Genomic DNA, 13,058 nt, shown 5'->3' with positions numbered 1-13,058 from the left:
GAAAAACGATTCTTCCTCTGTTGAATGGTCTTGACACCCTTGTTGAAAATCAGTGGACCAGAGACGTGTGGGTTTATTTCTGGACTCTGTTCTGCTTCATTGGTCTCTATGTCCAGCTCATGCCAGTACCGCACTGTTTGGATTACTGTAGCTGTGCGGTAAGTTTTTGTTTTTGTTTTGTTTTTTTTTTTTAAGTTTTTGTTTTTTAAATTTAATTTTATTTATTTTTTTATACAGTAGGTTCTTATTAGTTATCTATTTTATACAAGTTTTTAAAAATTTTTATTGAAGTACAGTTGATTTACAATGTTGTGTTCATTTCTGCTGTACAGCAGTGACTCAGTTATACACATATAGACATTTTTTCATATTCTTTTCCATTATGGTTTATCCCAGGATACTGAACACAGTTCCCTGTGCTCTACAGTAGGGCCTTTTTTATCCATCCTATATATAATAGTTTGCATCTGCTAATCCTGGACTCCCAGTCCATCCCTGCCCTGCATGCCGGGAACCATGAGTCTGTTTCTGTTTCTTGATATGTTCATTTTGTTCCTTTGTGTATTTTAGATTCCTGTGCAGTAAGTTTTGAAATTAGAAAGTGAAATATTCCAAGTTTGTTCTTTTCCAGTTTTTTTGTTTTGCCCATCTAGGGCCCCTTCCAGTTCTGTATGACTATGAGGGTTAGCTTTTCCATTTTTGTAAAAATTTTTTAGCGGGACTGCACTAAACCAGTTAGACTGCTTTGGAGAGAATACTGCCATCTTAAAAATATCAAGTCTTCCAATCCATGAATACAGAACGTCTTTCCATTTATTTGGGTCTTTAATTTCTTGCATCAGTGTTTTGTAGTTTTCATTGTACAAGTCTTTGACCTCCTTGGTCAAATTTATTCCTAGATATTTGATTCTCTTGGATGCTACTGTAAATGGAATTATTTTCTTAATTTCTTTTTCAGATTGTTCTTTGCTGGTGTATTGAAACACGGCTGATTTTTGTGTGTTGATCTTATAAGAATTCATTGATTGGCACTAGCATTTTTGTGTGTTATGAATTCTTTAGAATTTTCTGTATACAGGGTCACATCATATATAAATAGTTTTACTCCTTTTCCAATTGTAATGCCTTTTTAGTTCTTTTTCTTGCCTTATTCTACAATAGGGTTTTAACATTTTTCTATATTCTCCTGCAGTACTTTTATTATTTATTTTTTTAAATTAGTTTTTATTGGAGTATAGTTGATTTACAATGTCGTGTTGGTTTCAGGTGCACAGCAAAGTGAATCAGTTATACATATACATATGTCCACTACTCCCATATGTGTCATTACAGAGCAGTTTTATTTTTAATTAAAAAATAATGTAAAGCTATAGTTTACAGGATGTAAGATCATTTTCATGAAGGGCTTTTGCAGAAATACGCTGTTTATGTAAATTATGCTGCTCAAATTTATGACATCAGATGCGATCTCCTGTTAGCTCCGTTTTACACTTGGAGAAACTAAAGTCTGAACAGGTGAAGTAATGTGTCCCACAGACAGTAGGTGACGAGACAGGATTTGAACCCAGATGCCCCCAGAGCCTTTCTTTTACTGTGATGCATGTCTGAGGGTTATGATTTCCGCATTCATCCTGAAGATTCACTGAGCACCTGTATGTGTTGACCCTGGGTGGTGCTGGAATCTGGGGAATGTAAAGATAAACAGGCTGGATCCCCGTTTGTTGTGAGCTCACCCCAGGCTCTTGGGTTTTATTCCTCTTTGTCCTTTGGCACCCTTTCCATATTGCACTCTTGGGATGTAGGCCTTGCCCGAGGTTCCTCTTGCTGACCTGTCCCAACTCTCCTCCCTGGAAGGCCCAGGGCTCTCAGCTGTCATCTTGGGGCCTGACTTGGAGCCTGAGCTCCTGGCTGCCCGGGTGTTCCTTGTCGGTCACACCATCGCCTCTGGTTTCTGGCCCCTTCCTGGTTCAGTCCCCTGGTCAAGAGCCTGGCCCCAGTCACGCTACCAAGTCTCACCAGCTCCGACTCTGTAATCTCTCTCTTCTTGTAGAAAGTGGGGTTTATCACACTTTCAGGGGAGAGGAGTTGAGAGTGTGTGATGGCTGTGCATTTATCTGAGCGTTCATCATCTCCAGCAAACTCTGCACCCACTCAGGTGCTCTTTGTTACGCTAATTAAGGGGGGTCCCACTCAGCATCCGGTTTCCTGTTGTTGGGGGTCAGTGAGGGGACGTATTTGAGGCAGATTCTGTTTTCCAGACACCTTGTTTTTTCCTCAGGGAAATTCTTCCCTCCTGGGTTTCATCTCAAGATAGGACCAGTAGACCTCTGTCTGCAGAGAATAAATGCACTGTTGCCAAAAGACTCGGGAGCCAACTCTGAATTCCACCTGCCTGGTGGTCTATGGCCTGGAGGCCATCTGTGTTCTTATAAAATGGGTGCTCCTCTGACACCCTCAGCTTTTTAAAAAAAAAAAAAATTATTTGGTTGCGCCGTGTCTTCTTGGTGGCATGCGGACCGTTTAGTTGCGGCATGTGGGATCTGGTTCCCCGACCAGGGATTGAACCCGGGCCCCCTACATTGGGAGCATGGAGTCTTAATCCCTGGACCACCCTCAGCTTTTATGTTCAAATACTGGACGAACATTTTGGAAATGTCAGCCTCTGCTCAGTATAGTTTTTTATCATTTTCCTTGTAAAGCTTTTGCTAATTTCTTGTTAAGGTTATCCCCATTCTATCCTTTTGTGGCCACTGTAGACAAGGCCTTCCCTTCCATCCTGTAATCTAAGTGGTGGTTGTTGGTATATCCGAGGGCTGTTAATTACTGTCTGTGAATTTTGTAGCTTCTTAAAATTCTGAATTCCTCTTATTTGAGTAGTATTCAGTTGGTTCTCACGGGTTTTCCAGGTATACAATCATATCGTGTACAAATAGCTTTATATTCTCCTTATCAGATGTTACACCACTGATTTCTTTTTCCTGCCTAAAGCCTCTAGTAGAACAATAAATTGTCATGGTATTCGTGGAAATGCTTGTCTTGTTCAGGACCTTAGAGATTGTGCTTCTGATGTTTCTCTACTAAATAGCATGCTGGATTGGGGGCTGACATACATAAATACACACAATGTAAACACACATACATCAACAAACGTGTGCATGTCTTCTTAAATCACGTTCAGGAAGTATCCATGGAGTCTGCTTTACTGAAAGTTCCCAACAAAAATGGTTGAGAGTTTTGTCAAATGTAATTGCATGTCATGTGAATAGAAACAGTTCTACTCCTTCCTTTCTAGTGTTTTTGCCTTTTTCTTGTTCCGGCGAGAACTGCTCCAATAGGATTTTAACGTTTTTTTCTATATTCTCCTCTAGTACTTTTTTTTTTAACATCTTTATTAGAGTATAATTGCTTTACAATGATGTGTCAGTTTCTGCTTTATAACAAAGTGAATCAGTCATACATATACATATGTCCCCATATGTCTTCCCTCTTGCGTCTCCCTCCCTCCCACCCTCTCTATCCCACCCCTCTAGGTGGTCACAAAGCACCGAGCTGATCTCCCTGTGCTGTGCGACTGCTTCCCACTAGCTATCTCTTTTACGTTTGGTAGTGTATATATGTCCATGCCATTCTCTCACTTTGTCCCAGCTTACCCTTCCCCCTCCCCATATCCTCAAGTCCATTCTCTAGTAGGTCTGCATTTTTATTCCTGTCTTGACCCTAGGTTCTTCTGACCATTTTCTTTTAGATTACATATATATGCGTTATCATACAGTATTTGTTTTTCTCTTTCTGACTTACTTCACTCTGTATGACAGTCTCTAGGTCCATCCACCTCACTACAAATAACTCAGTTTCGTTCCTTTCTATGGCTGAGTAATATTCCATTGTATATATGTGCCACATCTTCTTCATCCATTCATCTGTCGATGGACACTTAGGTTGCTTCCATGTCCTGGCTACTGTAAATAGAGCTGCAATGAACATTTTGGTACATGACTCTTTTTTGAATTATGGTCTTCTCAGGGTATATGCTCAGTAGTGGGATTGCTGGGTCGTAGTTGCTCCGTGTCATGTGGGATCTTCCTGGACCAGGGCTTGAACTCGTGTCCCCTGCATTGGCAAGTGGATTCTTTAACCATTGTGCCACCAGGGAAGTCCTAAATTTTTATTTCTTAATTTAAAGTTTTTTACCTGAGGTATAGCTGACGTATAATATTATATGTTACAGGTGTACAATACAGGGACTCACAGTTTTTAAAGGTTATCCTCCATTTATAGTTATTATAAAATATCTGCTATATTGCCTGTGTTGTACAATATATCCTTGTGGCTTATTTTATACATAATAGTTTGTACCTCTTAATCGTCTACCTCTATCTTGCCCCTCCCTGCTTCTCTCTCCCCACTGGTACACTAGTTTGTTCTCTGTATCTGTGAGTCTGCTTCTCTTTTGTTATATTCACTAGTTCGTTGTATTTTTTTTAGATTCCACATATAAGTGAGATCATACAGTATTTCTCTTTCTCTGACTTATTTCACTTAGCATAATGCCCTTCAAGTCTATCCATGTTCCTGCAGATGGAAAAATTTCATTTTTTATGGCTCATCTCCAGTGGAATACTTATCTACCATAATCTTCTTTATCCATTCATCTGTTGATAAACAGGTGCTTCCATATCTTGGCAATTGTAAATAATGCTGCTGTGAACATTGGGGTGCATGTACCTTATCGAAATAATGTTTTTGGTTTTTTTGAATATATACCCAGGAGTGGAATTGCTGGATCATAGGATAGTTCTATTTTTAGTTTTCTGAGGAACCTCCATACTGTTCTCCATAGTGGCTGCACCGACTTACATGCCCACCAACAGTGCACGAGGGTTCCCTTTTCTCCACATCCTTGCCAACACTTGTTATTTGTCTTCTTTTTGATGATGGCCATTCTGACAGGTGTGAGATGATATCGTTGTGGTTTTGATTTCTTTTCACTGATGATTAGTGATATTGAGAATATTTTCCTGTGCCTATTGGCCACCTGCATGTCCTCTTTGGAATAATTTCTATTCAGTTCTGCCCATTTTTTAAATTGGGTTTTCTTTTTTGATGTTGAGTTGTATGAGCTATTTATATACATTGGATGCTAACCCTGTATTGATCATATATCATTTACAAACACTTTCTCCCATTCAGTAGGTTTTCTTCACTTTTTGTTGATGTGCAAAAGATTTTCCTTTGCTGTGCAAAAGATTTTACGTTTTATCAGGCATCATTTGTTTATTTTTGCTTTTATTTCCTTTGTTTTAGGAGATGGATCAAAAAAAATTGCTAGGATTTATGTCAAACAGTGTTCTGCCTACGTTTTCCTCTAGGAGTTTCATGATATCTGGTTTTACATTTAGGTCTTTAATCCATTTTGAGTTTATTTTTGTATATGATGTTAGAGAATGTTCTAATTTCATCATTTTACATGTAGCTGTCCAGTTCTCCCAGCACAATTTATTGAAGAGACTGTCTCTTCTCTGTTGTATATTCTTGCCTCTTTGTCATAAATTAATTGACAGTGTGTGGGTTTACTTCTGGGCTCTGTGTTCTCTTCCATTGATCTATGTGTCTGTTTTTGTGCTAGTACGGTACTGTTTGGATTACTGTAGCTTTCTAGTATAGTTTGAAGTCAGGGAATGTGATTCCTCCAGCTCTGTTCTTCTTTCTCAAGATTGTTTTGGCTATTCTTTTGTGTTTTTCCATGCATATTTTAAAGTTATTGGTTCTAGTTCTGGGAAAAATACCATTGGTATTTTGACAGGGATTGCATTGAACCTATAGATTGTGTTGGGTAAGATGGTCATTTAACAATATTAATTATTCCAATCCAAGAACACAGTATATCTTTCCATCTATTTGTGTTGTCTTCAATTTCTTTCATCAGTGTCTTATAGTTTTCCGAGTACAGGTCGTTTACCTGTAGGTTTATCCCTAGATATTTTATTCTTTTTGGTGCAATGGTAAATGGGATTGTTGCCTTAATTTCTCTTGCTGTAGTTCGTTGTTAGTATACAGAAGTGCAATACAATTGTTAGTATAAAGAAACAATCCCATTAATACTTTTAATTAAAAATTAAGTTTTTAGTGCCTGTTGAGATGATCCTATAAATTTTCTCCTTAGATTTCTTACAGTGATAAATGATATTATTTGATTTCTTCATGTTGAACAATCCTGATTATTATGTGCTACTCTTTTAGTGAGCTGCTGGATTCCACTAATATTGTATTTAAGAATTTTGAAATGGTAGTTATAAGACTGGTCAGTAGTTTCACTTCTTTGTGTAATCTTTGTAAAGTTATGACATTGACAGTATTAATATACACTTACTACATAAGGAAAATTTAAAATGTTCCCTTTTTGTATTCCCTGGAACAATTTACGTAGTGTAGGAATATTATTATTATAATGGTTTGGTTAAATTCTATGAAACTGTCATGTCAGGCATTTTGGAGGAGTTTGTTACAGCATTCACAATTTCTTCTCTGAAATCAGTTTGCTTAGACTTTATCTCTTTGGAGGGGGGTCAACTTTGGCAAATTATACATATTTTCAGAAATCTATCCATTTTATCAAGATTCTAACTGTATAGAATTGTGCAGAACAATCTGTCATGTGCTTTTGGGGTAAGTTGTTGTATGTGCGTTCTGCATCTATATCCACATCTGCAATTTCTGTGGATTTCCTTAGTAACGATGAGCTGTGTTTTCTGCAGAAAGTAGTCTGATTCGAGGACTGACCCAATGCTGTAGCATGTATTCAAGTAGCTCCTTTTGTTCTGTGTCAACCAGTACATTTTCACCGTGTAAACAATTTTGAATCTGTCTCCATTGCTCTGTGAAATTTTAATCCCGCAGCTGTCCTGAGAGCCTTCTGTGTCCACACAAACAGAGGTGCTTAGTTTCTTATCCTGACTTTTTGGAAATGTTGTCACGTGATGGCTTAATGAGTAACTGTCCGCAATGTCATGTCTCTCTTGATGGCCAGTTCAGGCTGGGAGCCTGTGGGGTGTTTGATCAGCGTCAAGCAGGATTTCGCCCTTCTCTGTTTGGGACACAGAACTGCCAAGTATTTATTACGGTCTCATCCCTACCAAGCACCGTCGTCGACACCAGGGAAATACCGTTTAACCAAAGAGCCAGAGCCTCTGCCTTATGAGCTGCTGGGGTTTCACAATTCAGCTTTCCTTTAAAAAAGCAAAAAACCTAAAAACCTCTCCTCTACTAGACACTGAGCTCTTTAGAATAGGAACACGTCATATCTCGCTTTTTGTCCATAAAAGTGCTTCTCGCTATTGGACTTATTTAGCAGGTGCTCAGCTTTGTTAAATAACACTTTTAAACTGTTAATTATACATTAACAGCATGGAAATATTGTGAAAATACATAAAAATATAACGATGAAAATTAAAATTACCTCTAGTTCACTCCTCAAATATAAAACCTGAGGTATTTCAATGTATTTTATTCCAGCCTTGTAAAATTATTTTTCTCCCAGTATTTTTTCTGTTATTCACAGAAGTGGGGTTATACTGAGTATGTAATTTCTCCCGATCCCATGTTAAAGACATGGTTTTTAGTAATTCTCTAGTATTTCCTTGTATTTCCTTGTATCGTTTATTTGATGCTTCCCTAATAGTGGACATTTAAATTGCCCCCCTTTTATCTTTTAAGTATTGCTGATTTACAATGTTGTGTTAATTTCTGCTGTAGAGCAAAGTGACATGCATATATATACATTCTTTTTTATGTTCTTTTCCATTATGGTTTATTCTAGGATATTGAATATAGTTCCCTGTGCTATACAGTAGGACATTGCTGTTTATCCATTCTATGTGTAGTACTTTACATCTACCAGCCCCAAACTCCCAATCCATCTCTCCCCCGCCCGCCCCCCCACCTTGGCAACCACAAGTCTGTTCTCTGTGTCCATGAGTCTGTGTGTTTCATGGATGAGTTCATTTGTGTCATATTTTAGATTCCACTTGTAAGTGATATTGTATTTGTCTTTCTCTTTCTGACTGACTTCACTTAGTATGATCATCTCTAGGTCCATCCATGTAGCTGCAAATGGCATTACTTCATTCTTTCTTATGGCTGAGGAGTATTCCATTGTGTGTACGTACCACGTCTTTATCCGTTCCTCTGCTGATGGACATTTAGGTTGTTTCCATGTCTTGGCTGTCGTGAATAGTGCTGCTGTGAACATTGGGGTGCGTGTGTCTTTTTGAATTATAGTTTTGTCTGGGTATATGCCCAGGAGCGGGATTGCTGGATCACGTAGCAACTCTGTTTTTAGTTTTCTGAGGACTCTCCTTACTGTTTTCCATAGTGGCTGCACCAACTTACATTCCCACCAACAGCGTAGGAGGGTTCCCTTTTCCCGCACCCTCACCAGCATTTATTTGTAGACGTTTTAATGATGGCCGTTCTGACCAGTGTGAGGTGGTAGCTCATTGTAGTTTTGATCAGCAATTCTCTAATAATTAGCGATGCTGTAAGTTGCTCCTCTTTTAAATAACATTGTGACGAGCATCCCGGGTGTATGAATTAACGACATTCCCGAGTCTCTCCTTAGGATGGGTTCCTAGGAATGGAATCAGTCCATCAAAGGGTGTAAACTGTCCATCCATCTGCTTCTCAACTCGAGAGGTTATTCCAGTGAAATGGCCGGGAGTCCACGGGAGGCCCAGCCTCAGTGAGCCCTTGCCAACGTGGGGCCCCAGACATGTGAACAGGTTAGCAGACTAATTCCCAGTTTATGCTGGGTTCCAACTCAAGCCTAGACAGCCGGCTTTGTAGTGCAGTTATTCATATGTGAATGGGTATTTTATATCCACTTTGTTACGCAATGATATTTAAGTGATTTAAATAGCTTCTTCTCACAAGGAGACAGGCATTGTTTATAATGTTTCTCAGTCATCTCTTGTACACAGCAGTTGGAGAGATGGTTCTCAGAGTGGGCTTCTAGAAACATCAGGTCTCCCAGGTACATGCACACACCCATCTAAAGCCTTCCAGCGGGTTCCCACTGGAGTTGGAATCAAACCTGGTCAGTGGTAAGCTTGAGTCTGATCCTGGTCCATAATTATCCAAAATTTTAGCGTAAGCTGCGGGTTACGCTATGGATACAGTAGTTACGGGAGAATGTTAATGATGCCAGGAGGGGGACTGCAGAAAATCTGAACGGGATACCTGTTTCCCACCCACAGGTCTCTGGTCCGGATTGACGGCCTGTGTCTTCTTTCAAACCCTCTTCTACTTGGTGTACATCTGGAGGATAAACTGGAACAGAGCGGCAGAGCAGGTAACAGAGGGCGGGTCCTCTTAGAGATGGGCCCTGTTGATCCCAGGGCAGGTAAGGAATCTTTCATGGTGAAAATGGTGAGAAATCCATTGGCAGCACGACGCACTTTGTTTAGTGAAATGCATCCAACGTGAGAGTTGGGGGCAAAAGGAAATCCTGTGTCAGCACGTTTTCCTCTTAATATGGAGTTAATTTAGTATCTACCAAGCAGGGCTCAGCCAGAAAGAAAGAGAATTAGCTAAGACACTATTTTGCTGTTTTGGTGTTGTAGTCTTAGAAAAGCAGTAGTGTTTCCTGATCTGTTGTCTAGTTGTAGGCGTCTTCAAAAGGATCTTTTGGTCCAGGGTTTCCTAAGAAATGCAAATTGCTAAGTGCCTGTGATCAGGGAAGTTCTTGGGGCAGAACCTGTCCTGACCCTCTGGGCGTCTCTGTGTTGAAGTGTGAGCCCCGCTGACTGTGTCCGGGTTTGAGAGGAGATGGGTGGGAGGTCGGCGAGGGGAGGTGTCCTGGACAAAGCCGCGAGGAGGGGCTGAGGTGTGCAAACGGCCACAGTCTGCGTCTTGACCACCCTCGAGGATTCGCAGCCCTTCTGCCTTTCCTTACGGTGACGGTGACGTATCATGTCCTTCCTCCCTTCAGTGTGATCGCTGGAGGGAATGAAGTGTACAGGACGTTAAGTTGGACCCTACACTTCCGCTTAGGTGATTGTACCATTTACCTTTAGACTTTGTTCCTTTTATCAGGATTTAGGAGCAGTAAAGGGCACAGTGCGAAAAACATGTTAAGTTTGCAACTATGGCAACAAGTGGCTTTTTATGCCGTGTTTGCGAGCTGATGTTGGGGTAAGAGCATGGTTTCCAGTGTGGCGTTCTACCGTCACTGGCATCTTCAGGACCAAGCAAGACCGCGCACGATGCTGTCACCTGTGGCGTAGTTCCCAAGGGAGCTTAACCACAGGTTAACAGCAGTGAACTGGCCTCACGTGACGGCAGCTGCTTTACCTCTGTGATGCTTTGTTTAGGCACAGGTTCAAGCCGGGCTGAGAGGGACGACAGAGGCCGTGCCCACCACGACAGGTAAGTTTATGGGGCCCGTTCTCCAGGGTCCTGATTCCCGGTTCTCACGCCCAGAACGCGGTGCGTGAGCTTCTGCTCCCTCGCACAGGGCAGCTCGTCTCTGCCTTTCTAACTGGGAGGCCAACTCTGTGTTCCCCTCTGGAACGTGCTTAATAACCCCACATGTAACAAAACCATTTACAACGTAGGCTCACGTCACCTTCAGGAATGCCCTTTACTCAGACTAGCACGTAAGGAAATATCTCACTCTTCTCTGCAAACAGATCTGTCCATCCTAGACAAAGAGGTAGCCGATGGGGTGATCCTACCTGACGTCATCCGACCTGAGAGCCAGACCACGCAGCTGGTGGAGAACAGCTCGTGTGGGGTGGCCACCATCGGGGAGGTCTTGACGGGGGCCCAGCTGATTTTGTATCGCGGGGCGGCTGTAGTTTTAGCTTTTGCTGTCCTGGTAGCAGGAATTTTAATAAGAGTTTTCACTGACCGTGGCTGAAACGGAATCACCCCAGCCCACAAACAACGACATGCCACACAGGAAGCATGGGAAGTGACCCTGGTCACCGGGACAGTGGTTTCGCTCTCAACTAAGTGTGGAGAGGATACCAGTGATGTGTGCTTAGTTATTCTGAGAGTTTGCACGATCTTTCTTACTGCTTACTGAAGATTAAGAAAAGAGTTATAATTTTAAATGAACTTTTCTCCCAACCGTTAACTCTATCATGGTTTTTAAATCTGTAAATTTGGTTTTCCCGGCTTGAAGTGTTCTTTATGCTGTCAGTAGCTTTTGTCTTCCAGGAAAGCAGGTCTTCTAACATTAACCGCCGGTCACGTTGTCTTTTTGTTTCTCTGTTACGTGTTCAGTCTTGTTGGTGAGTTTGTACGAAGTGCCGTCTAGTCCAGTCCCAGGTAGTGCCGTGTAAGCTTTTTTTTTTTTTTTGCGGTACGCGGGCCTCTCCCGTTGCGGAGCACAGGCTCAGCAGCCATGGCTCACGGGCCCAGCCGCTCCGCGGCATGTGGGATCCTCCCGGACCGGGGCACGAACCCACGTCCCCTGCATCGGCAGGCGGACTCTCAACCACTGCGCCACCAGGGAAGCCCCCGTGTAAGCTTTTATAAAATAAACACTTTAAAATGTGAGCTCGTACTATTTCTACCTATATGATAACTTGTAGCTTATTCTCTCCTGCAGCTCAGCCCCCAGATGCCAGCAGGTGTGGCTGTACCTCTCGATGGAGAGTTTCAGAGCCTTTTATAGGAAACTGGACCAACCCAGATAGGAAATCCTAAAAGGAATGACTGACATTGGGCTTCCCCAACACAAAGCCCACTCGATGACCTGGAGAGCAGTGTTCCCCTGGGCCATCTCCCCTGCTGCCCTGGGGAGGCAAGTGGGCAGAGCTGGTACAGACCAGTCAGAGGAGACAGCGGCTGCAAGGTTCAGGGAGAGCACCAAATACTGTCACCATGCTACAAAATAGGGTGCTGTGGGATGAAACACCCAGGAAAGTTTTGAGGTGAAATTCATATATATAAAATTAACCTTTTAAAGTGTATAATTCAGTAGCATTTTTTGGTTTTTTTTAAATTATTATGCCATCTGGGTGTGAAGTGTCTGTCTGTCATTTTAGTTTGCAGTTCTAATGCACACCAATGACATCATCACTGCATAGGTCTACTGGCCATCTGTGTATCTTTTTTGGAGAATGTGCCCATGTGTACATTGAGTTGTTTGTTGCAAGAGTCTGTAATACACTCTGGATGCTGGGTCCTTATCAGATGGGTGGCTTGCAGTATTCTCCACCCCCAATTCTGTAGCCCATCTTTTCACTTTCTCAATAGTGTCTGCTCTATGAACAAAAAGTTTTTAATTTTGATGAAGCCCAATTTATCTATCTTTTCTGTTGCTTTCATTTTTGTTGTCATATCTAAAAATCCACTGCCACACTGTCAGAAAAAAAATTAAGACTCTTTCCAGTGTGACTTGTTAAGGAGCTTGGAGGTCATCACCTGTCCTCAAAAAACAGAGCAGCACGAGTCATTTCTGTTCTGCCACCGAACGGGGGCGCTTTTCACGCCAACAACCGATTCTCCAAATCCTCCAACCCCAGCAGGATGTGCAGTGATTCCGTTCAACTGTGACACTAACCGTGTGTCAGACCCCATGGGTTAAGGGCTCAGTCCCATGAGACTGCCACCCACACTTCTGACTGACTGTCTATAAACTGGGGTTCTTGTGACCCCTCTCCTTGTTCAGTAGTTTGCTAGAACAGCTTACAGGGACTCGGGAAAACACTTCCCATGGGATTACTTGTTTGTTATAAAGGATACAACTCAGGAAGAGCCACGTGGAAGGGATGCACAGGGTCAAGTACAGGGGTGATGGCGCTCAGGTGGTCTTTCTGATGACCAGCCGCCCTCCTGAAGCTACGCAGGTGCCCCCCGCCATGAGTCACGTCATGAGCATCAAACCCTACACCTGAAACTTCTCTACAAAATAGTCCGTGTGTAAAATGGGCGCACGATCTGCACTGACATCTCTCCAGAGCTGATGTACAAATTGCCAATAAACACATGGCCATTAGACAAATACAAAGGAAAACCCCAGGGAGATACCACTCCACGTGCGCTACGTGGCT

At 42.0% G+C, this 13,058-nt stretch overlaps 1 protein-coding gene across 1 annotated transcript in view; it reads left to right on the top strand.

Annotated features, from left to right (window-relative positions):
- Nucleotides 1-10,915, top strand: part of LOC136139191 (multidrug and toxin extrusion protein 2-like) — a 49,580-nt gene extending 38,665 nt beyond the window's left edge. Inside the window, exons 15-17 of the mRNA XM_065898073.1 lie at nucleotides 9,252-9,346; nucleotides 10,368-10,422; nucleotides 10,686-10,915. Coding sequence (XP_065754145.1) covers nucleotides 9,252-9,346; nucleotides 10,368-10,422; nucleotides 10,686-10,915 — 380 coding nt within the window. The remainder of the gene's footprint in view (nucleotides 1-9,251; nucleotides 9,347-10,367; nucleotides 10,423-10,685) is intronic.
- Nucleotides 10,916-13,058: the final 2,143 nt, after the last annotated feature.

Source organism: Phocoena phocoena, chromosome 19 (genome assembly GCF_963924675.1).
Source record: "Phocoena phocoena chromosome 19, mPhoPho1.1, whole genome shotgun sequence".
NCBI classification, from domain to species: Eukaryota; Metazoa; Chordata; class Mammalia; order Artiodactyla; family Phocoenidae; genus Phocoena; species Phocoena phocoena.
The sequence above is the reverse complement of the archived record's forward strand: the minus strand, read 5'-3'. Positions and strand labels throughout refer to the sequence as shown.